Source organism: Oncorhynchus clarkii, chromosome 16, assembly GCF_045791955.1.
Source record: "Oncorhynchus clarkii lewisi isolate Uvic-CL-2024 chromosome 16, UVic_Ocla_1.0, whole genome shotgun sequence".
Taxonomy (NCBI): Eukaryota; Metazoa; Chordata; class Actinopteri; order Salmoniformes; family Salmonidae; genus Oncorhynchus; species Oncorhynchus clarkii.
The window spans coordinates 38,765,038-38,789,535 of NC_092162.1; the positions used below are offsets into that span (position 1 = coordinate 38,765,038).

Below are 24,498 nucleotides of genomic sequence, written 5' to 3' on the forward strand. Positions count from 1 at the left end.
AGTGGGCAAGGGGGAGGATTGGGGGAAGAGTGTCGAGAAAGGGATAGGGGCATGAGAGAGATGGGGAGGAGAGAGGGGTGTGAAAGGGTGTGAGAGGGGACATAGTGTCCCGCTAGTCAGCAGTTTTGGCAGAGAGACCAAGCCTCTTCAATTAGCACCTATTAATTACTCATCAATGATGGGGGGATGACCGTGGAGGGAGGGCAGGAAAGGGAGGAGGAAGAGGAGGAGGAGAGAGAGGTGGAGGGCAGGAAAAGGAGGAGAGGAGCCGGATGGGCAACACAGAGGGCAAAGAGTTGCCCTGCCCGTCTGAAAGACCCTTGGCAAAGTAATGTGATCTAAGTTGAGCACTAGTAAATAGACACTATACAGGTGAAGCTTGGCCATGAAGCATTCCTTAATGGCAGAACGCCCATGAAATGATGTGCTGCTATTTAACTTGCTACGCTATACTTGTTATATATTGCTTTATATAGCCTTAGATGGATCATAATTTGATTGAAATTGACTTTGAATGTAGCGGCATAGTCACTATATAACACTGTAGCACCGTGCTATTGTGATAGAATTTAGGGTTTCCAAGGGTCGAATTTTGATGTTGAATATGTAACTGAAGCACATTGAGCCGTTGAGATACTCCCCCGAACCCTAGCGTGAACATGTGGAATGTGGCTGTTACGTACCGTATAATTCACATTTCTCTGTGACATCTCATGCAGGAAGTCATCTATCCCCTATTCTCAGGAATGAAAACATGGACGTACTCCATCAACTCGGAACCTCTCAGAGCCCTCAACGGTCCTGGTGGGACAGACCCAGGACACAGTCTCGGGCTCTCTCTTTAACACCTCACGTCCTCCTTCTCCAAACGCACTCGAGGAGAAGAGGGGAGGGACCAACGCAGTTTGAGAATGTGGTGAAGAGTGAGAGAGAGGATGTGAGGAATCAAGGAAACGACAAATTGAGAAAGAGCCACATGCTCCAGGTGGAGCCACTCTGCTGTCTACTGCTAGTTAATGGTCTTAAAGGAAAAATCCACCCAAAACCACTCATCCCTTTAATTTACAGTGTTAAATACCACTGATATGATATGTGAGAATATTGTTTTTATTTTGGCGTGATAATAAGTTTGGTAGCAACATGGAAAATCGTTGTGGACATCTGTTGCAGCTCAAGTCGACTACAAAATCCACAATGCACTGCTCTCTCTCTTTCTCTGTGGGCTGGCTGGATAGCTATCTAGAAAATGTAGCTACTCACAATAATACCAAAGACAATATCGGCATGCGAAGTAGCTAGTTAGCTGTAAAATCGCCTGAGCAAACTGCACGGTCAATGTAGGAGTCTACAATCTCACCATGTTCAACCTGCGGATCGATGTGCCTCGCAAAGTGGAGGCTGACATTCGTAACGGCGGATACACCTGTGAGGAGATGGGAAACGTTGCCCATGCTACGTCAATGGGCCTCACAGTGAATTGTGGGCGATTCTGGGACAAAGAGCGCTCTCCGTCAAGAAGTGAATCGGGTGCTACCTCAAAAACCCAACATTAGCACAAATTCTGTCAACAAGAAGTACAACATTACAGATCTTTCCTGAGATATGAGACAATTGCCTTGCTATCTGTAGTGTCGTATAGCTTTGGAACCGTGACGTTACATACTGTCGAGGGAAAATAGTCACGTTTCTCAACACACATGCCGACTTTGAGAAGGGATTGCGTGACGATTAGCTTAGCAACTGCGTGACGCAGCATGCCAACGCGAATGTGATTGGTTGACAGTCTGCTGGGTGGGTGCGTTATACGTTCCATCCTCCATTGGATTCATATCTCCTTCCTCTCTGATGCCTCTGGAAACGGCACCGCGCAATGCACCCTGGACTGACGAGGCAGACAAATAGGAATACTGCAAAAATAGGATTGACGGCTCGTTCGAGAGAAGACATCCTCCCGAGTGATGACGTCGGCCAGTGTTGAAATCCGACATGTGTGAAAGGCGTTTTCACAAAGGGAAGTCGTATTCCTATCAACTTCCGGTGCAGTGAGAGAGACTGTATCACGGTGCTACGTCACACCGGACGCATTTCTGCCTGCTTGAACGCCAACAACTCAGAGACACGTGAAAACATGAAATGACCCAGGGAATCGATAGCACATCCCTCAGAGATGCACTAAAACAATTTAACATTCAAACCGGGTGAACTTTTCCTTTAATGGACAGGTCTCACTGCTCTGTGTTACTGTACGGCACACCGTCTCCATCACCACAGTAGCACAGGAGAGGGGGGGGGGGGGGGGGGTAGAGAAGAAGGCGATGGAACGAGTAGCGGAGGAAGGGGAGGAGAGAAGGAAGTGGAGAGGAGAGAGAAGAGAAGGAAGAAAGGAAAGACAAGAGAAGAAGGGGTGGGAATGAGAGAGTAGGGGATAGAGGGGGGGCTGATTTGGGATGCGTGGCACGTGGAGTCAAGATAACCATCTTTTCTACAGCCCTCCTCCTCCGCCACCGGCACCGGCACACTGCTTGCTCAATCACCATTTACTGCAGCGAGAGAGAAGAGAGAGAGCGAGAAAAGAGAGAGAAAGGAGAGAGAAAGGAGAGTGAGGAAGAGGCAAGCCAGCGCAAAGCGAGGGTGACGGAGGGAGAGCGAGGGCGAAAGAGCAGGGAGAGAGAGGAGGGGTGGTCAGTGATGCATGGAATGAGGAAGTGAGAGAGTAGAAGAGAATAAAGAGAGGGAGAGAAAGAGAGAGAGCGAGAGAGAGGGTAATCACTCTAGATACAAAGGAAGGAAGGCATAGCAGAGGAATGGTGTGAGGTGGTGCAAAGCTGACGCAGAGAATCACATAGGCTACAGAGTCTATGGGCGTGCTGTGTACACCTTCCACGAAACACACACTGCAAAGATGACTAACAGCAACATTCCGAGGGTCTCCTCTGTTGTTGCCTGCTCATGGCTTCTAAGATTCACATGACAATAGAATCCCTGCCTCTCTGTCTGAGGGAGATACACTGAAATATTTTGTCCTTGTTTCCCAGACAATGCCGCTTATGGCGGCTGGGCCATCTCAAAAGAAGGCAGCGCTTCAGCGCTCAACATGAGGTCCTCGCCATACCTAATTGAGTTATACAACACTTTATTATAGGTTCCACCAGCTCCTCTCTCTCTCTCTCTCTCTCTTTCCTCATACCCCATACCAACCCCCACCCCCACACTCCTCCAAACAGTCTCTCTCGCTCTCTCTCGCCCTTCTCTCCTCCCTGGCTGGCTCCGGTTTGCAGTATGGAGCCTGGGCTCTTTTACATGCTAATGCAATGCCACATCCAATCAGACCTTTGTATGGCAGAGGGGAGGGCCACAGCTAGCTCACTCATTAAAGAAGATACAGCATCATAACAATGAGGCTAGTTGGCTAGGGCCACAACACAGCACCCATCACCTCAGACTGAGTTTGCAGACGCACACACCACCACGTTCTCTCTCTCTGTAGTCTCCTTTCTCTCTCTCTCTCTCTCTCTCTCTCTCTCTCTCTCTCTCTCTGTCTGTAGTCTCCTCTCTCTCTCTCTCTCTCTCTCTCTCTCTCTCTCTCACTCTTTCTCCCCCTCCCTCCTGTTGGGGTAGTAGGGGAGGGTAAGGGGGAGAGATTGGGTGCAGGACTGAATCATCTGAATCCTCCAACAAACAAAGAGAGGGGAGGATGCCAAGTCAGCTCCCTCTCCCTCCCCTAGCCTCTCCCTATCTGTCTGTATGCACTTTTTTAATGCACACATTTTCTAATAATATGAATGTTCTGTGTGTGTGTGTGTGTGTGTGTGTGTGTGTGTGTGTGTGTGTGTGTGTGTGCGCGCACTGCACATCCCTGTGACTATGCTCGTGTGCTTGTAGTCAAGAGGTTAAACAATGAGGATGGAACCATGGGAAAGCATCATGTGCATTACTAGTTGATTTGGAAACTGCAGTAGAGAGATTTAGGGACAGGATGTTCAAAAAAACAGATCATAGACAACCAGGTTGTTGATTGTGAATGAACATTCTCTGAAAGCTTTTGAGAGTTGCTCTCAAATGGCACCATATTCCCTACATACTGCACTACATTTGACCAGAGTCCCATGGTCCCTGGTAAACCTAGTGCACTGTGTAGGTAATAGGGTTTAATTTGTGACACAGCCCATGACCAAGCAGAAGCCCTGAATAATGCATCAGTTCGCTGCGAGAGAGAGAGAGAGAGAGAGATGTTGAGCGTGCTCCTAGTTTACTACTCTCTGAAACAAGGGGAGAGCATGCCTACTTGTTTCTTTACTGTGTTTATGTGTGCATCCCAGTAAGGCATCCAATGGAGTGCACTAGACAGGGAAGAAGGTACCATGTGGGATGCAGACTATTCTGAAAGGGAGAGAGTTAGAGAAGAACGCTCTTGTATGTCTTTGACAAATGAGTGTGTCTGTGGATGAGTTTTCATGTAGGAGATAATGAGGGACACCAGGAGAGTTCATGCTTGGCTGGGAAAGTTTTCCTTGTGTTTGTCTTTGTTCGTTTCGATTGGCTAGGAGGTGACTACTGTATACTGTGTGTGTGCGTGCGTGCGAGCGTGTGTCTGTGCGGGCGTGTGCCATGCATGTTTGTGCGAATCTCACCATGTGTACTCCCAGCTACCCAGACTCCTTTGCATGGTTGTGATGGACAGTGTTTTAAACAACAGGGTCATCTGTGATCACAGCAATGACAAGTGACAGTAAAGTGGCCCTGGGCCAGAGGTTGGGCGAGGGGGGGGGGGTTAATATAATGTCCCTAGAACAGTGTCCTGTAGGACTGTGACTTCCTGTTGTTGTTTGGCAACCTACTTAATATTCATATACTGTGTACTGTTCATACATTGCTGTGCAACACAGGAGCTATATGGTGATGGCTGCCAGGAGCACGGCGTCCCCATCCCTACCGTTCTACTAGCACGCCGTCCCCATCCCTACCGTTCTACTAGCACGCCGTCCCCATTCCTACCGTTCTACTAGCACGCCGTCCCCATCCCTACCGTTCTACTAGCACGCCGTCCCCATCCCTACCGTTCTACTAGCACGCCGTCCCCATCCCTATCGTTCTACTAGCACGCCGTCCCCATCCCTACCGTTCTACTAGCACGCCGTCCCCATCCCTACCGTTCTACTAGCACGCCGTCCCCATCCCTACCGTTCTACTAGTCCGCATGGAACCTCCCTTGTGCTCTTATGGACTGGGGTTCTCTTGTAACCAGAGCTTCTGGTGGATTCCCTGGACCGTTAGTGTTGTGCAGTTGTTATTCAAACAATGGTTGCCCCTCGCCCCTCCTCCTCTCTGCTGTGGTAATCTGTGAGGGAATCTGGTGTTGCTGTTTCTCTCGGTCCATTCTCCTCACTGTGTATTTGGGTTAATCCAGCTGTCTGTGGTGAGGGATAGAATTCCATACCTGAGGGCAGAGAGCTGTGAGATGGTAGCATGGGAAGAAAAGGATGCCTATTGTTTTTGGGTGGGCGGCGTGTGTGTATGTGTGTGTGTGTACGTGTGTGTGCGAGGCTGTGAGAAGGTGCATGGAAATGAAATGGCTATTGTTGTACCTGGGTGTGTGTCTACCACGTTGAACAAGGGAGGGAGGGAGATGTGAAGGGGGGGGGGGTACTGTAGGGATCGGGTGGGAACAGGCTAAAGAACAGAAGACAGCAGAGGAGAGGAGAGGACAGGTGGAAGAAAGGAACAGGGGGAGGAGGTTGTTACAGTGTTTTGCTCAAAGTAGGAATGTCACATCTCCATTGTCTCTCTCTCTCTCTCTCTCTCTCTCTCTCTCTCCCTGCCTACCTCCCTGCCTCCCTCACTCTCCTATTATAAGCCGGTTGGCTGACAGACCCAGTAGTCCAGTGTTATGGACTCTAAATGTTGTCTCCTTCCTTCCATGTCTATTCCTCTGTAGAGGATGTAGTACGGAGCTTGTAGGTCTGTCTGTCTGTCTGTCTCTTTGTCCGTACTGCTCCATGCTGTGTGTGTTCCACTATCCAGCACCACTAGTCTAATCTACTGGCTCTGCGGTGGACACCTTCTCACAGCCACAACTCAACCGACTGCTTGCCCTTCTAGAACCATCTATGTATCTCTGAGTCAGACCTCAGACAGGCAGTACAGACAGGCCCCACAGCCAGTAACATTCACAGAGTAACATTCAGACTGATCTCCGCTGGTACGAGAGTGGGATCGTCTTACATGCAAAAGCTGGCCTTCAGCCAAATAGGGATCATTTATTAGAAAAACTGTGAAGAAAGATAGAAACCTGAGGAAGAGGAGAAAGAGGGCCGAGGAAGGAAAGTGGGTCGGAGGGAGGAAGGATAGAAAGTGAAGAGAGCTGAATCTAATACCTGCGTGTGTTTTTGGCCTGGTGAAATGAGTGTGTGTGTGTGTGTGTGTGTGTGTGACTGCCGGCTTGTCCCTTCCGATTAGAGTTGGCTGCCATTTTTCTGTCATTATTGACCTCAAAACAGCACAAACACTCTTCGTCACCACACACATCCTCTGTCTAAACACACACACACACACACACACACACACACACACACACACACACACACACACACACACACACACACACACACACACACACACACACACACACACACATTAACTCATTCACCCACTTACTCAATCACTGTAGGCTACAGTATTTATAACCTTTGATGCGCTGTATGCACTTATAGTATGAACATGAGTACTCAACACCAAAACTGGGATGTGTGACTACTGATGCCAACTGAAACAGATTTAGCTTCTGAATGGTTTCCTGAATGAGGTGGATGCTACAAGTCATAACCCAAGCCTTCTGTCCTCAACCAGCACCATCATAACGACAAACGGCTTTATAACGGATCTGAGGCAAGCAGTACACCATTCAGCAAGCAGTACACCATTCAGCAAGCAGTACACCATTCAGCAAGCAGTACACCATTCAGCAAGCAGTACACCATTCAGCAAGCAGTACACCATTCACTAGTCACATTGATAATACTGCTTCCCTGGCAGCGCCACCTTGGATATAACACACAGATGGGGAAAGTCAGTGGTGTTATGCTCCACAAGGCCGAGCAACTGTATCAAAATAATCTCTGGTGTTACCATCAGCCCCGGTGAGAGCCTACCTGAGCCTTTGGAGTGTGTGCGTATGTGTGTGTGCGTGTGCACACGTCCCCGTCTGACCGCGTGTGTGTGTGTACGTGGCAGCTAAGAGCAGATTTATCTAAGGATTAGTGTGTGCGTCTGCTTCTGTGCCTGGAACACGTGCACATGCAGGCCTGGGGCCAGGCGGGCAGAGTGAGGCGGGTGAGGGAGGATGGGTAGGGTTAGGTAGGGGTGAGGGGTTACTGTGGCTCACGGAACCTCCACGCTACTTTTTAACATTTGACCTCTTCATCCCTTCATTCACCTTCTCTGTACGTCTCCTCCTCCTTGGACCCTTCTTTAGACGATCCAGACGTCCAGCTCTCCCTCTGTACTTCAACTGTATCTGGCAGGGGACCCATTGTCCCCCCTCTCTCTATCTCTACTCCTCCTTATACGTTACAGGAGACCCAGTCAACTCTGTCTGTACTCCTCCTTATATGTTACAGGAGACCAAGTCAACCCTGAGTGTACTCCTCCTTGTACGTTACAGGAGACCCAGTCAACTCTGTCTGTACTCCTCCTTATATGTTACAGGAGACCAAGTCAACCCTGAGTGTACTCCTCCTTGTACGTTACAGGAGACCCAGTCAACTCTGTCTGTACTCCTCCTTATATGTTACAGGAGACCAAGTCAACCCTGAGTGTACTCCTCCTTGTACGTTACAGAAGACCCAGTCAACCCTGTCTGTACTCCTCCTTATATGTTACAGGAGACCAAGTCAACCCTGAGTGTACTCCTCCTTGTACGTTACAGAAGACCCAGTCAACCCTGTCTGTACTCCTCCTTATATGTTACAGAAGACCCAGTCAACTCTGTCTGTACTCCTCCTTATACGTTACAGGAGACCCAGTCAACTCTGTCTGTACTCCTCTTTATACGTTACAGAAGACCCAGTCAACCCTGTCTGTACTCCTCCTTATATGTTACAGAAGACCCAGTCAACTCTGTCTGTACTCCTCCTTATATGTTACAGAAGACCCAGTCAACTCTGTCTGTACTCCTCCTTATATGTTACAGGAGACCCAGTCGACCCTGTCTGTACTCCTCCTTATATGTTACAGAAGATCCAGTCAACTCTGTCTGAACTTCTCCTTATATGTTACAGGAGACCCAGTCGACCCTGTCTGTACTCCTCCTTATATGTTACAGAAGACCCAGTCAACCCTGTCTGTACTTCTTAGATGAGAACAGAAGAACCAGCTTACCTTTGCCCTCCCTCCCTCCCTCCCTCCCTCCCTCCCTCCCTCCCTCCCTCCCTCCCTCCCTCCATTCCATTAGTGCTGACTATCTTTCCCAGAGGTACAGCTGGTAATTAAGTCTCATAGCCTTGATTCACCTGCTTATCAGATCAAGGTTTAGTACTGTAGGTCCTTTTTGGAGGATTCTAGGCATAGCCCTGCCTAGCTTATTATACCACCTTACACACACACACACACACACACACACACACACACACACACACACACACACACACACACACACACACACACACACACACACACACACACACACACACACACACACACACTACCCTCATTTTGCCGCTCTTAAGGTCTCCCGGTTGAAAATAGTCTCTTTGTAGGGTGTGTGTCCATATTGGTGTAACAGTGAGTATGTTATGGTCATTTGGAAGGGTACATCTCCTGCTGAGGGACCAGAGCTGATGTTGGGGTTGGGGCCTTCTTCCATGATCCAGTTACACCCAGGGAGAGATCAAGTATCGCTGGGTGAGAGGGTTGACAGGACAGGGGCATGTGTACTCACTCACTGTCTGTAGTCCTCTGAGCAGAAATGAGCACTCGATGTGCTTTAATCAATTGAATTCAATTCAATACAACTTCATGAAGTAAGAATAGCCTTTCCTGATGAACAAATTACAGCAATATACGGTGCCCATATTAGGACAGCGTCAGAATCAAGAGTTTGTGTCTGTGTGGACTTGGGTTCGGATGTCACTTCCACACTGCTCACGTGACGTAGAGTTGAATGCTAATTCACACAGACATATAATTTATTTCCATAGGGCAGCGAGGAACGTTTTAACGCCAACCCCAGTTCAACCAAATGCTTTGCAAGTTTGTACTAAAATGATTGAAATTGTTGTGCTAGTAAATTCTTACGGTACGGACACCATATCATTCCAGGTGAAGTGTTCTCGCACACACACACGCACGGACGCACGCAGGCACGCACACAAATCCAGCATTAAGCCCTCCAGTTGGCCCGTCATGCATCTCTATGGTTTCGTGCACTTGCCCCAGTGTGTGTGTTCATGGTTCGCTGTGTGTGCATTGCGATTAGAGTCGGACTGGTACCCAGCTCTGAGGTAGCGGGTGGGCAGCCGGTGTGCAGCCTCGAGTGGCTGAGCAATCCAGAGCTCTATCACAGATTCAGATGATCAGCTGTGCAACACACAGCTATGTCTAAGAGGCAGCTGTTGGCGCTCCTTCCTGCATAATCATTCATGGCATGACTGCCCTCGGCGGTTTCAGGCACCACATCAAAGAGAGTCTAATCCCTCTATTTTATACACCTTTCAAAACAGAAGACAGGATGTGTAGCTTACAGTTATCGTACCCTGATTTTAAAAAAGGAAAAGAAAGTTCTAGCGCCTATGTTACGTAATTGAATAAATGTGCGCATGTGTACGAAAAACAATCTCTTGAAGTGCAAGGGTATGTCCCAAATGACACCTATTCCCTATATAGTGCACTACTTTTGACCAGAGCCCTATTGGCACCACGTCAGGAAAAGGGGGCCATTTGGGAGGCACAACATGCTTCTGAAGGTGACGTGGGGACATCCTAGTGGTCAGTTGTGGCCACTGCAGGGTTGTGTCCTGTCTATTGGGTTTGAATCTTGGTTGACCCTCGGTGGGATTGAGTTCACTCCCTAACTCCCATTCATTCTACTGAGCCAACACGAGCAAAGGCGAGTTATAGACTTCCGTGCTGACCTGGCCACGCATTCACCATAGTTGCTGGAAAGGACCATGAGAAAAGAAAGGGTACGATTTAGCAAGCTAGCGGGAAAGGGGTATAAAGGATTAGTGTGTACAACAGCGATTCCTCCCAAAAAGCCCATCTTCGTTGCATTAACACTGAAATAAAAACCGTCCCTGTTCCTTTTAGCATCTGGGTGCTTTGCTGTTAAGTCATTAGTCATAATAACCCTTTCGAGCAAAAGACGGAAAAAGACGTCAGAGGACTTGTTTTAGGTTGAGAGGAAAACATTGAAACGACGTCTTTGTGCTCACTGGGTGGTTGACTTAGCACCAAGGTGCTTCGGTTTTGCGTTGCTGTATAACTTAGTCGTATGGGCCCGAGGCAGCCGTGTAGAGAGAGCATGACTAACACACTGTACTTAGAGTCAGCCGTGGATGTAGGTAAAGCTGGTGAGGTGAGAGATCCAGGTAAATGATGAGCCACTGGGCAGACTCTTCTTAATGCTAATGAGGTGTGCACGTTGAAGCGTTTAGTTGAGCTTGTAGCCTCTGCGGCTGGTTGTCTGGGAATAACAGTGCAGTCGTCAGGGACCAAAGATGGCGCCGGAGGGGATGGCTGCAGTTTTATGGGCTCTTAATTAACCAACCGTGCTATTTATTTATTTTTTCTCCGCAATATTTTTGTTGTTGTATTCGGTGATTCGGTATTCGGTGACAAATAAAAGTTGACAACGGGGTAGCGCAAAAATGTGGCAATTAAGCCCTTTTTCGTACTTACCCAGAGTCAGAGGAACTCATGGATACTATTTTTATGTCTCTGTGTGCAGTGTGAAGGACGTTCCTGGAGCCATTGCTATTAGCGTTAGCGCAATGTCTGAAAGTCTATAGGGACCGCTAGCATGTTTAATGTCGCACTACCGCCTTTAATGTCAGGGGACTAAAGGTGAGAAGCTCTGTCAGGACAAAATGTAGACTCAGGGAGGAATGTTGCCCTTTCACAAGACTGCCACTTGCACATGACCCAATCTTTTTAAGGTGAGCATTAAGCTGGAGGCTTAGCGTACATATTTGTACTTGAGTGTCTCAGAGTGTGTCTGAACTCACTGAATTGTATGTGTGTATGCTAGGGGATGGGCATTTGAAAGAATGTCTGCGTTCGAGCGCTATCGTGGAAATAATTTCGAAATAGGTTAGTACTGGAGCATGTTGGTGCGAAACGGTAGCCTGAGTACCAGTCCCTTTAAATAACATTCCACTTCTTGCCACTCCTTGTAATTGCCAAAGAGACGGTTCTTTAGGGACTCTCTACATTCAATATGCAGCTGGATTTACAGTGCCTTGCAAAAGTATTCACCCCCCTTGGCATTTTTCCTATTTTTGCTGCATTACAACCTGTAATTTAAATAGATTTTTATTTGGATTTCATGTAATGGACATACACAAGATAGTCCAAATTGGTGAAGTGAAATAAAAAGAATACATGTTTAAAGTACATGTCTACAAAGTATTGACTTCTGCGCGGGGGGGTGGGGGTGGAAGTTTAAATTAAAAAAAATCTTTGTTTTTTTTTGTTGAATTTTACCCCTTTTTCTCCCAATTCCGTGGTATCCAATTGTTAGTAGCTACTATCTTGTCTCATCGCTACAACTCCCGTACGGGCTCGGGAGAGACGAAGGTTGAAAGTCATGCGTCCTCCGATACACAACCCAACCAAGCCGCACTGCTTCGTAACACAGCGCGCATCCAACCCGGAAGCCAGCCGCACCAATGTGTCGGAGGAAACACTGTGCACCTGGCAACCTTTGTTAGCGCGCACTGCGCCCGGCCCGCCACAGGAGTCGATGAGACAAGGACATCCCTACCGGCCAAGCCCTCCCTAACCCGGACGACGCTAGGCCAATTGTGCGTGGCCCCCACGGACCTCCCGGTCGCGGCCGGTTACGACAGAGCCTGGGCGCGAACCCAGAGTCTCTGGTGGCACAGCTGGCGCTGCAGTACAGCGCCCTTAACATTTTTTTTTGCATCTTCAAAGTGGTAGGCATGTTGTGTAAATCAAATGATACAAACCCCCCCAAAAAATACATTTTAATAGGAAAAATGCCAAGTGGGCTGAATACTTTCGCAAGCCACTGTACCAGTTGCTGATTGGTAGCTGAAAACAACATTCATCTTTTCCATGACAACGTTATGGAACATGGGCTATCGTGCAAATGTGGCACAGTTTGGATGTTTAAGAGCAACAACAAGCATTACATTACCACCTGCTGCGGTCATTCCCTGGTGAGAAGGCAGTGTCAATGCAAGATCTTGTCATTCAAAGTGGCTAGGGAGGGCTCCGTAATGATAGAGAGAAATAATGACACGGAAAATGCTAATTTCAGTTGTGTTATGTATCCCTCCTCTCTTATTAAGTTGTTCTTATAATTGTCATTCTATATTGCGGCAAATTTGCATGCGCCCAATGTTTTCATGCGTTGGCAAAGAGTGAAATGTTCGCTAAAGAGACTGGAACCCAGGCTAGTGAAATGGGGCTGAATGCAAAAAAAGTTTGCGGTATGCTGGTTGTTCAAATTGCTGGTTGTGCTGATTAACACACAACTGAAAATGAAACTTAACATAATTGCACTGCATTTGACATGGGCCACTCCATAAAGAAATCTTAAAGTGTGAATAAATGTTAAAAAGTTACATTTTGAGTAATTGTATTAGTTTATTACAAACGAATACAAACCTTGAATCGAGTACTCAAGTACTCCCGCCCCTGCTTGGTGTGCGCCTGTACCTGTGTGATATTGTATATTTTGCCCCCTGTGATAGTTATGCTGACTGTTGTGTTCAGGTGAAGGGGGTGATTGTGCCCCGTGCCCTCCCTGCATCCCTCCCTGCCCCTCTGCCCTGCCTCTCTGCACCTCTGCCGTCCCTGTCAAGCCTCCAGACGAAAGGAGAATACCAAGTGGCTCTAGGCCAGAGTCGATCTCTGAATCCTAAATGGCATCCTTTTCCCTAGTTAGTGCACTACTTTTAACCCAGACCCATAGGGCTCTGGTCAAAAGTAGAGCACTCTATATGGGATAGGGTGTCATTTGCATTTGGGACGCATCCTTTGTACGTACTGGACCAGGCCCTGTCCCTGTGGTTATCAGACACTAAGCCAGCCTCCATTGGCTAAATGAATTGGCAATTTCTGACTGCAGCTTTGGTCACAGCTGTGTACAGAGTCTGGTCTCTGCGGGATAGGCTAGAGGGAGGGAGAGAGAGAGAGAGAGAGAGAGAGAGAGAGAGAGAGAGAGAGAGAGAGAGAGAGAGAGAGAGAGAGAGAGAGAGAGAGAGAGAGAGAGAGAGAGAGAGAGAGAGAGAGAGAGAGAGAGAGAGAGAGAGAGAGAGAGAGAGAGAGAGAGAGAGAGAGAGAGAGAGCAGCTACATCATCATATTTGTATTTTATTTTAGATTTATTTATAGGGGACAAAACACATTAATCAACATCAATATTTCAATAATGCATCATCCATGTAAATGTGCTGGGGTTTAGCCTAAAATATCATTTGCACCCGTGGTCCCATGGCAACTAAGGACAATTACACAGCCACAATACACATACTCACTAAAACAATACAAAATACCAACACATTACATCCAATAACATATCATTCTTAACGACGACAACAACACTATCGTCAACTGTCGTCTTACATACGAGGAACCACAGACAACTCATGTGTACAGATTTAGATAGATTTTAGCCATGTGTTCAATTCAACGTTAAACGTACAACAATCAGTGCAGCTTCTCAAGTCCATGGGCGTTGCATTCCAGTATATCGTAGCTCTAGCAGCGAAGGCCCGATTGGCCGATTTTACTGTGTCGAAAAGGGACAACGCAATCAACCTCTAGTTACTGCCCTTGTTATCCTGGAGTTGCTATCCTTGAGCATGATATGCCGGCATGGGGTGGAGGGGCAAGACCGTGCAGGGTCTTAAAGACAAGGCTTGCATCTACACACTGCTGAAAGCTACCCAGACGCAATAAATGACGTTTGTATATGATGTGACAATGGTGGTAACGGTTTGGTTCGCCGGAAGGGATTCAATTGGTTTCAGAAGAGTAGCTGACCAGCAGGTTATTGAGAGGCATCATCTGTTCTGAGTGACGCTCTAGCTCGGGTAGAAAGTAGGAATGAACTTCAGATACGTATTTACCTCTAAAACAGACTGCCTGAACCCCAGTCACTCACTGGAGTAAGGTACTGTAGCTGATTCTATCTCGTGGACTTACTGTGCGCGTCGAGAGGACTTGGCCACGTCAGCCGTATGTCCTGTGAAAGCACTGATCTGTGTTTTGGGTATACATTATAGAGGAGAGAGGTACAGTAGCAGTCAGTAGGATAATCTATAGGGCAGGAATATACTGGAATATACATCTAGGACAAAGCATCATCACAACCACAAACACACACACACACACACACACACACACACACACCGTCATCATAACCGCGCACTTAAAAACACCATTAGAAGACTTAGCTTCACTCAGTACTGTGGTTGTCAGCATTTTCACAGATAATATTTCATCAAGCATACTTTAAGCTATCTGGCTCATCTGAAGGGCAGGTAACCCTTCCTTTCGGTCTATTGGACAACCTCTGCCAACGGCCCCAGTATAATCTGTGCCGGTACGGGCAGTTCAGTGCCAACCACTTCCCCTTCCTCCTCCTTCTCTCTCTCCCTCCCTTCACTGCACTGAATGGCCATAAGCAGTGTTCCTGTTCCTATAGCGTGTGACGACTGTGTGGAGACAGAGGTACGTTTCAGGACATTGACAATATGTTGGATCATTTCAAGGCTAAAAAAGACATTCTTATCCCTAGGTCCGACAAGTCACGTGACTTCATACCGGCTTTAAGCACATAAGGAAAAGACCAAGGCCGATTCAGTTCCCTCTCCTTAACTGTTTATTGATTCCCACATGCGGTGAAGTAACTGAAGTCATTATGAGCTTTTCCTGGGATAAACGAAATAAGCTACTTTCTTCACTTCTATAGCGATGAGTCTCCACAGGGAGTGGTGGAAATCCTGCTTCACGCACTCTCGCATGCGTACGTACACAGATACACAACACACACACACACATATGTAAACCTTTATTTTTGCAGGCCACTTCAAATCAAATTTCTTTGTTACGTTTCCCTCGTTAGATATCAACCTGTGTCTCAGCTAAGCCTCATGCTCCAATCTGTGGTCATTTTCCTCCAGCAGGCTAAACCAAAACACACACACTCACATACATGTACCATAACCGTAGGCAACAGTATGCGTTCTGCCACAGCAACCCGTCGCTGAGAAAGAGGATTGTGGGAGATTTACCCGGGAGATGGAGGCCCGGGAGCGCAGTTGGGGTAGATAAGACTTATCGGTCACAAACAGACTTACTGGCAGATCATTTTAAATGTTTGAATCTGTTTCTCTTCCCTCGTTGCCCTTCTTCCTATTTTCAATCAGCCCCCTCACCCCTCTCCCCCTCCGCCCTGTCAATAATACACCACCTCCTCTTCCTCTAAACTTCTCTTCATCTTCTCTCCCAAATCCACCTGCAGAACCGCTCTCCTGGTAATGCCAGTCTTTCTGCTTTATGCTCTCTCTGTCACACTCATATGGCTGTGTGTGTCGGTGTGTGTTTGTGTGTTGCGACCTATGTGTTGCAGCCTGTTTAAGACTGCTAATGTGTGTGTGTGTGTGTGTGTGTCCCACCCCAGGCCATGTAGTGTAGTGTTACTATCTAGCTGTAACACTACACTACATTGGCTGCGTGGCAACGTTGTGGCCTGTTTAAGAGGACTGATTAAAGCCTCAGAGCGTGGCATGGATTCCTGAAGAGTTGCAGGATTTAACGACATCCAAATGCTCCAGCCTTCTCATCTCTTCCTCCTACACCACCCCCCCTCCCCCTCCCCCCCTGTCACTCACTCACACACACGCACACGCACACGTACACAGATCAGGTTCCAAGGGCCACTGACGGGATCAGTGAGTATGTATGCCCGCTGAGTAAAAAAAGAGGTTCTTGCCCACCTCATAAGACTTCCTTGGCTGTGTGTGTTTGATGGCTCTGGGTGAATTGGGTGCTGCTCAGTTGTTGTACCTTTGAGTAGAATTAAGTTCATTGTATGTTATGAGGTGCTTGTTCTGGCTGTTAAGATATATGGGGCTGTTGTTCTTTGTTCTTCTAACGGGACATTGTTGAAGATGGGGTTATAATCAAGCAACACGTCTCGTCTCGTCTCACCAAAAGGTTGCATCAAAAGGTTGCATCATTCTAGGCCTTCCTATGATTGTATGTGTGACGAAACAAAATGGAATTCAAATAATTGAACCGACGTTGGTCAATTTGTTTAAAAAAAAAACCTACATTTCGATGAATCGCTCAGCATTAGGGGACACACAACTTATAGCCATTCAAAATCCTATTTTCCCTAACCCTAGCCTTAACCCCAAAACCTAACCTTAACCATAACCCTAAACCTAACTCTTAACCCTAACTCTAAAACTAACATGAACTCCTAGCCCTAAACCTAATTCTAATCATAACACTAATTCAACCTTAACCCTAAACCCCCTAGAAATATCATTAGACCTTGTGGGGAATAACAAAATGTTAGTTTGTTTACTATTCTTGTGGGGAATAGTAAACACGTCCACCCACCCACGCACATACACACACCACACACACACACACACACACACACACACACACACACACACACACACACACACACACACACACACACACACACACACACACACACACACACACACACACACACACACACACACACCCCACGACAGTGTGATTTACAATGTGTGCTAGCCCCCAAAGGAATCTTTAATTTAATGGGGTAATTATACACTGGGGGCAGGAAGCAGACACACTGATTTACACACACTGGCTGGGGTCTCTCTTTCCCTCTCTCTTTGCTCTAAGGGCAACTTCCCTGCTCCCTCTGTCCCTCTGGAACACTTTACTTCCTGTTCTCAATGCATTTTGGCAAATATATATATTTGATTTGTTTTCCTTTTTTATGATCTTCCCCTAACCGTGGTAACTTTCTTTCTTGTGACAGGTGTGCCTGCATTTGCTGCAGCATAGCCTATGCAAACATAATGTAAAGGCTGAATGCGCGTCTCATTTACCCATCTCCATCTGGCTTTCGGGGGTCACCTTATTTTTTTATTGCAAATATTATGTTGTTTAAATTGTAGCTGCAGAGTTTTAAAACAGCCTGTCACTTGAATATCGTTGCTTTAAATCAGTGCACCTGCGAGCACTCTCACAGGATCTCTCTCCATCAACTCCCTTCAAATTGCATCTAAAATAGATAATCCTGCTCTAGATTGTTCTACTATATAGCCCTATTGCTGGGGACAGTAAAAGGCCATGTACAGTTTTGTCACACAACACAATGCCACAGATGTCTCAAGTTTCGAGGGAGTGTGTCAATTGGCATGCTGACTGCAGGAATGTCCACCAGAGCTTGAATGTTAATTTCTCTACCATAAGCCGCCTCCAACGTCATTTTAGAGAAACTTGGCAGTATGTCCAAACAGCCTCACATCCGCAGACCATGTGGAACCACGCCAGCCCAGGACCTCCAGATCCGGCTTCTTCACCTGCGGGATCATCTGAGACCAGCCATCCGGAGAGAGCTGATGAAACTGAGAATTATTTCTGTCTGCCAAGTGCCACTGTAACTCAGTAAATTCGTTGAAATTGTGGCACGTTGCGTTTATGTTTTTGTTCAGCATAGAATAGCTTGCTGGACAATATTTGTTTGTTTTTCTTATACCGATACACTATTCTGAGACGGGTGCAAGCTCTTTTTTTGCTGAATGTTAAACACAGCATTTACCTTACGGGTAGTTTGAAAGAAGAGCGAACGCGGTCGGCTTCAGCAGTTATTTATTCAGATCCATAACCATTCAATCTCCGTGAAGAGAAGTGAAAGTCTGCATCTAATTAGAATGAGGAAGATAAGGACAACAACATGTATTTCATTTAACTGTTGAAAGCGGGGAAGAAATGAAGCAACAATAAGAGAGAGAGAAAGAGGAGGTAGGCTAATAACATTAGGGTAAATATTATGAACGGTACATATTCGTCAGCCTACTAATTCAACAAATAGTCCCTATTATATTTCAAAATTAAATCAGCCTATACTTGTAACTTTGTAGGCTGCATGTGCTGCACCAGAATTACATGTTCTCTCTCTGCTTTATCATGGTTTGAACGATGTGCGTAATTCCGGCCCATATCATACAGTATAATTGTCACGTTCTGACCTTAGTTTCTTTGTTTTGTCTTTTGTTTTAGTATGGTCAGGGCGTGAGTTGGGTGGGTTGTCTATGTTAGATTTCTATGATTTGCTATTTCTGTGTTTGGCCTGGTATGGTTCTCAATCAGAGGCAGCTGTCAATCGTTGTCCCTGATTGAGGACCATATTTAGGGAGCCTGGTTTCTATTGTGTTTTGTGGGTGGTTATTTTCTGTTTTGTGTGTCATCACTAGACAGGACTGTTTCGTTTGTTCGTTCTTCCTAGTTGTTATTTTGTTTAGTGTTCCGTTTTGATTACATTAAAAATCATGAACACTTACCACGCTGCACCTTGGTCCTCACCTTCTTCCACCGACGACGGCCGTTACAATAACACAACACAGCCTCAGGTAGCATCAGGCTTGAGTTTTCGATCAAAGCTCCAACCAAATCCAGCCATAGGCCTATATTGTGCTTTATAATGCTTTAGAATGACAGTTTCGTTTTTTGGCGGGAAATTATGATGGATCATTTGTAAAATAGCGGGAAAATATTCAAACCCTAACACACACTCATTGGTGCAGGCCATGCATCAGTATGGCAAGCTAGTCATGCTCTGTAGTTGTGCTCACTGAGAGACTCGGTGAAGGGAATGATTATAGAAGCACCAGCAGTTGGCCTACCACCAGCAAGAGACTGGTTGTCTTTTTAACACCAGTACTCATGGAGGGAATTCTGTGTCTGAATGCAAGTGCTTGAGTGATTTGAAGTTTGTCTGTGTGTTCTTATCGCTGTGTTTTCGGGGTGCATGTGTGTTTGTGTGTTAGAGGAAAACCATGCATGTCTAATGGGACTTAATGATGCAGGCCTCAGCAGCTCAGTTCAGCTCAGCTCAGCCCTGGGGCTCACAGATGCACTGAGCGTTGGGGTGGACAGGGAGTAGAGAGCAGAGGCAAGCAGCAGCTGGGCTTTGGCTGAGACAGCACATTCACAAAGTCTCTCAATGTCCCTTTCAAATGAGCCCCAACTCACTTTCACTTTAACTCTCTCTCTCCTCTCTCTCCTCTCTCCTCTCTGTCTCTCTCTCTCCCCTCTCTCCTCTCTGTCTCTCTCTCTCCTCTCTCTCTCTCTCTCTCCTCTCTCTCTCGCTCTCTCTCTCTCTCTCTCTCCTCTCTCTCTCTGTCTCTCCCCCTCTCTGTCTCTCTCCCCTCTCTCTCTCTCACCATGTTCTTTAACTGGGAGACAGCTGCTGCTGAGAAGCCTGGGCTTAACATCCCATCACATCACATTCCCCTCAACAGACAGAGGCCACTTTGGGCTGCTCTTTCAATGCAGCTGAAATGATTAGAAATACGAACGCAACAAACTTTTTGAGAAGTGCGGGGTGAAAGCCCTCCAGGAAATTAAGAAAGTATTTAGGTGGGTAGGAGGAAGAGAAAAATAGTATCAGGCAGCTACAGAGAGAGAGAGAGAGTGAGAGAGAGAGAGACAGACAGACAGAAAGAGAAAGAGAGAGATAGCGAAAGAGAGAGATAGCAAGAGTGAAACGGAGAGAGATAGCGAGATAGAAAGAGAGAGAGAGATAGCTAGACAAACACAGAGAGAGATGGAGCAAAAAAAAAGGAAGAGACGGCTGGGAGAGCTTTAAGTCTTGGGGGAATTTGAAAGCCACAGAAATCCAGTTGCGGATATTAAGAAGCTTATTTTTTGCAAGCTGACTTTCTGAGGTTTGCTGCTCGGTGCGGAGCCCCCTCAGTGTCATCCTTGACAGAGGTTACAGAAGAGGAAGGGGATAAGGAGGAGAGAGAGAGAGAGAGAGAGAGAGAGAGAGGGGCAGAGAGAGGGGGGGGAGGCAGAGAGAGAGAGAGAGAGAGAGAGAGAGAGAGAGAGGGGCAGAGAGAGGGGGGGGCAGAGAGAGAGTGAGGAGAGAGAGAGAGAGAGGGGGGGGGCAGAGAAGAGAGAGAGAGAGAGAGAGAGAGAGAGAGGAGAGAGAGGGGGGCAGAGAGAGAGAGAGAGAGAGAGAGAGAGAGAGAGAGAGAGAGAGAGAGAGGAGAGAGAGAGGGGGGGGCAGAGAGAGAGAGAGGAGAGAGAGGGGGGGGGCAGAGAGAGAGAGAGGAGAGAGGGGGGGGTGCAGAGAGAGATATGGACGATGACGTAGACAGAAGACATGTTTCATAACCACTGCCCGACACTGGCAGACTTGTGTCCTCACAAGCTATGTCGGTTCTGGTTTTATCTCCACCTTTTCCACTAGAAAGGTGTTGGAGGACAATAATGTCTAAAAATCATTCTACGAAAGTGAGTAAATTATCATTTGTAGCCCACTATTATTGTTGCTGGAGTTGATGCAGGTCCTCACCATGTTTCGGAGAGAGTACAAGAAGAGCCTACACTCTTAGAAAAAAGGGTTTCAGAAAGGGTACTTTGGCTGTCCCCAAAAGGGTTCTACGCCGAATCAAAAATAGTTCTCCAAGGGTTTCTCCTATGGGGACAGCCGAAGAACCTAAGAGTGTACTGTACTGTCTGTACTCGTCAGTGTATGTCAAGTATTTTGACTGTGTCCCTCCCTCCATCTTCTCTGTCTCTCATTCTGCAGGAGGTATAAACCGTGCGGGGGCGATGCCTGCGTTCCTGCGGACCCCCACTATGATCCAGCCACACCTGGATATGAAGCCCTTCCTGCAGTTCCCTATGGACACAGCTCCACCACAACACAGCATGGGCCTGTTTCACAACTTCAACACCGTGAGTAGTATATACAAAACCGTGAGTACATGCACACACACACACACACACACACACACACACACACACACACACACACACACACACACACACACACACACACACACACACACACACACACACACACACACACACACACTATATCCACACTTGACACATGCCCAACCAATAACAGAACATACATACACACACACACACACACACACACACACACACACACACACACACACACACACACACACACACACACACACACCACATATACACATGTATACACTATTCTGTAGGTACTGACTCCAGGTCAGGAAACCTCTCTGTTAACTACCTTTCAAATGAATTGGATTGAAGAGTAGCTTCAAGGTCGTTTTTACAATGCTGTATACTTCAGAACACACTTCACAGTGCTCTACTTACACTTCAAAACACACAATGTATCAAACCTGTCTGAGATGGTTGTTTAATGTGTGTTCTCCAATTTGCCCTGTGGATGTCCTTCTCTCATTTCTATAGGGACTCTCTGTGTCCTCAGGCCCTTTTGGGTTCAATTACTACTTGAAATCTTTCGGAGACTCTGAGCGTTTGCCTGGAATTCAACATGGGTGGGGCTTGCAGTCTTGTCCTTTGAGCCAGACCAGCTCAATGAAACGCAGCGGATGTATTATAAAGATGTCAAATACTATTTGAACCCAGGTCTGCCCTAGGCTATGAGTTATGGCCGATCATTTTGATTAGGAGAATATTTAGCATATCACCACACTCAGCATATTGTTGAAAAGAGCTGTGCATTGCGTTCTCAAGATGGCCGATTTGGAAATGCATTATTAAAAGCACAGTGTGGTTCTGTTGGTCAGCAGAATAGAATGAACAGAACAGACTAGGATTGTTCTACTGGACTAGGAACATCATTCAAAGAGCATCTCGTATGAGTGCTGATCTAGGATCATGTTTGGCCTTTTAGATCAGACAGGGGGGACCTGATCCTGAATCAGCACTCCCACTCTGAGACACTTTGTGAATATGGTTCCTGGTCCCCCATCTCCATAAAATCGGAATAATTATGATCTGAAAGGCTAAACTGATCCTGAATCAGCACTCCCACTCTGAGAAACTTTGTGAATATGGTTCCTGGTCCCCCATCTCCATAAAATCTGAATAATTATGATCTGAAAGGCTAAACTGATCCTGAATCAGCACTCCCACTCTGAGACACTTTGTGAATATGGTTCCTGGTCCCCCATCTCCATAAAATCGGAATAATTATGATCTGAAAGGCTAAACTGATCCTGAATCAGCACTCCCACTCTGAGACGCTTTGTGAATATGGTTCCTGGTCCCCCATCTCCATAAAATCGGAATAATTATGATCTGAAAGGCTAAACTGATCCTGAATCAGCACTCCCACTCTGAGACGCTTTGTGAATAGACTATGGGCCCAGGTCTTTATGTTGGGTAATAAGGTCATTCCCAAACCAGCTGACTTTTTCTCTATTTGTTTGCCATCTCAATCTGTATCCTTGTCTCTCCAGCTGGCTCGGGACATGGCATGGCAACATATCGTACGAGGCTTGTTGCCAATTGGAAGTATGGCATGTGACTTGGCCTCAGTGCAGGTCATACAGACACAGAACAAACCGAGACCTTTAACCTCCATTTTATTTGACCCCCCCATTGGCTTTAACAGGCCCCTTAGTTTCCACAGAGCTGCACGCTGCGGACACTCACTGTGTTGAAATGAGAACAGGACTGACCGGTCGTAGATTGACCAAGTTACAGACGTCCTCGTGTTCTGTTTCAGATCTGTACAGATCTGATGTGTTTCTCTGAAACCAAACTTAACCCAGACTCTCTCTCTCCTACTGTGGGTGTTCTGGGTCTTTCCAACAGGATCGCGCTGCAGACCCGAACCATACTGTGCTGTCTTGGATATTTTAGCCTACATCTCAAAGACCTGTTCTGTACCGCTTGGCTCGATGCTGCTCAGGAGTGTGAAAAGCCCTTTCTGACTTGCCATTCCAAGTGCTCCGATTTACCACAGCAACGATCTATATTTGGTCCAGTGGGATCTTGTGAATTGTAACAGCCTACAGACGTGTACTGCTGCTGACCAGTAGATGGGGGTGTTGGAGAAGACAACCTGACCTTACTAATGACGTTTTAGGACACCTTCAGAAAGGGATTGCTGCACTGTGTGCACTAAAAAACAATGGGGGGGGGGGGGGGGGGGATGAGTAACAGAAAGTGACATGAACGAGGATTCGCTCACGCAGGTTATAAACAGGTCTTTTATCTGGAACCGTTGGGAGGGGTCTGGAACGTTAACTACATGTTCTAGAATGGATCGGGACTTACCGTGTGTCTATGGCAGTGCACGTGTTGTCGCTTCTGTCAAGTGCATATAGTAGTTGTGCAGAGGACGGCAGTCTTGGGCTGTACATAGATATATAGCCACTACAGACCGACAGTACATGTCGGATCAATGAGAGTGAGACCCATGCTTTCAGGAGCAGTACTTTTCACTAATGTACTACTTCTGTCTGCGTGGTTGTCGTCACAGCAGGCGTTTATGGATTTTTGCCTTTTTTGGGGAGAGAGAGAGAGAGAGAGAGAGAGAGAGAGAGAGAGAGAGAGAGAGAGAGAGAGAGAGAGAGAGAGAGAGAGAGAGAGAGAGAGAGAGAGAGAGAGAGAGAGAGAGAGAGAGAGAGAGAGAGAGAGAGAGAGAGAGAGAGAAAGATAGAGAGAGAGAGAGAGAGAGAGAGAGAGAGAGAGAGAGAGAGAGAGGTGTAAAACAATTTACATTTAAGTGATTTAGCAGACGCTCTTATCCAGAGCTACTGTACTTACACTAGTGAGCTCTTATCCAGAGCTACTGTACTTGCACTAGTGAGCTCTTATCCAGAGCTACTGTACTTACACTAGTGAGCTCTTATCCAGAGCTACTGTACTTACACTAGTGAGGTCTTATCCAGAGCTACTGTACTTACACTAGTGAGCTCTTATCCAGAGCTACTGTACTTACACTAGTGAGCTCTTATCCAGAGCTACTGTACTTACACTAGTGAGCTCTTATCCAGAGCTACTGTACATTTTCACACTTTTTTTCTTCTCTCGCACAATCAAAGAGAAGAGATGAATGGTCTGTTTGGGATCGTCTCCTGCACTGTCGTTGACCCCCTCCGAAGAGACACAGCCAGTACTCTGCATTGTAGTCCGTCTTTCAAGATAACTCATGTAGTTCCAAATAGGTTTTAAATGTTACATTTAAAAGGATGCGAGACAACTAACCCGAGGCTTCTCGCTAACTGTGCAGTAGCTCATAGGTGGTTTACTACCAACG

The 24,498-nt window shown here is 46.8% G+C and overlaps 1 protein-coding gene across 5 annotated transcripts in view; it reads left to right on the top strand.

The window, feature by feature from the left end:
• Window positions 1–24,498, top strand: part of LOC139368407 (zinc finger protein 385A) — a 127,576-nt gene that overhangs the window by 40,828 nt on the left and 62,250 nt on the right. For 3 of the 5 annotated variants that reach the window (XR_011626959.1, XR_011626960.1, XM_071107255.1), the window contains exon 2: window positions 21,016–21,164. Coding sequence is in view for 3 of the 5 variants with exons in the window: in XM_071107255.1 (XP_070963356.1) it covers window positions 21,016–21,164 (149 nt within the window). In the remaining 2 variants the exon portion in view is untranslated. Of the gene's footprint in view, window positions 1–21,015; window positions 21,186–24,498 lie in introns of all 5 variants that reach the window. The other 2 variants (XM_071107252.1, XM_071107253.1) reach the window with 1 other exon arrangement.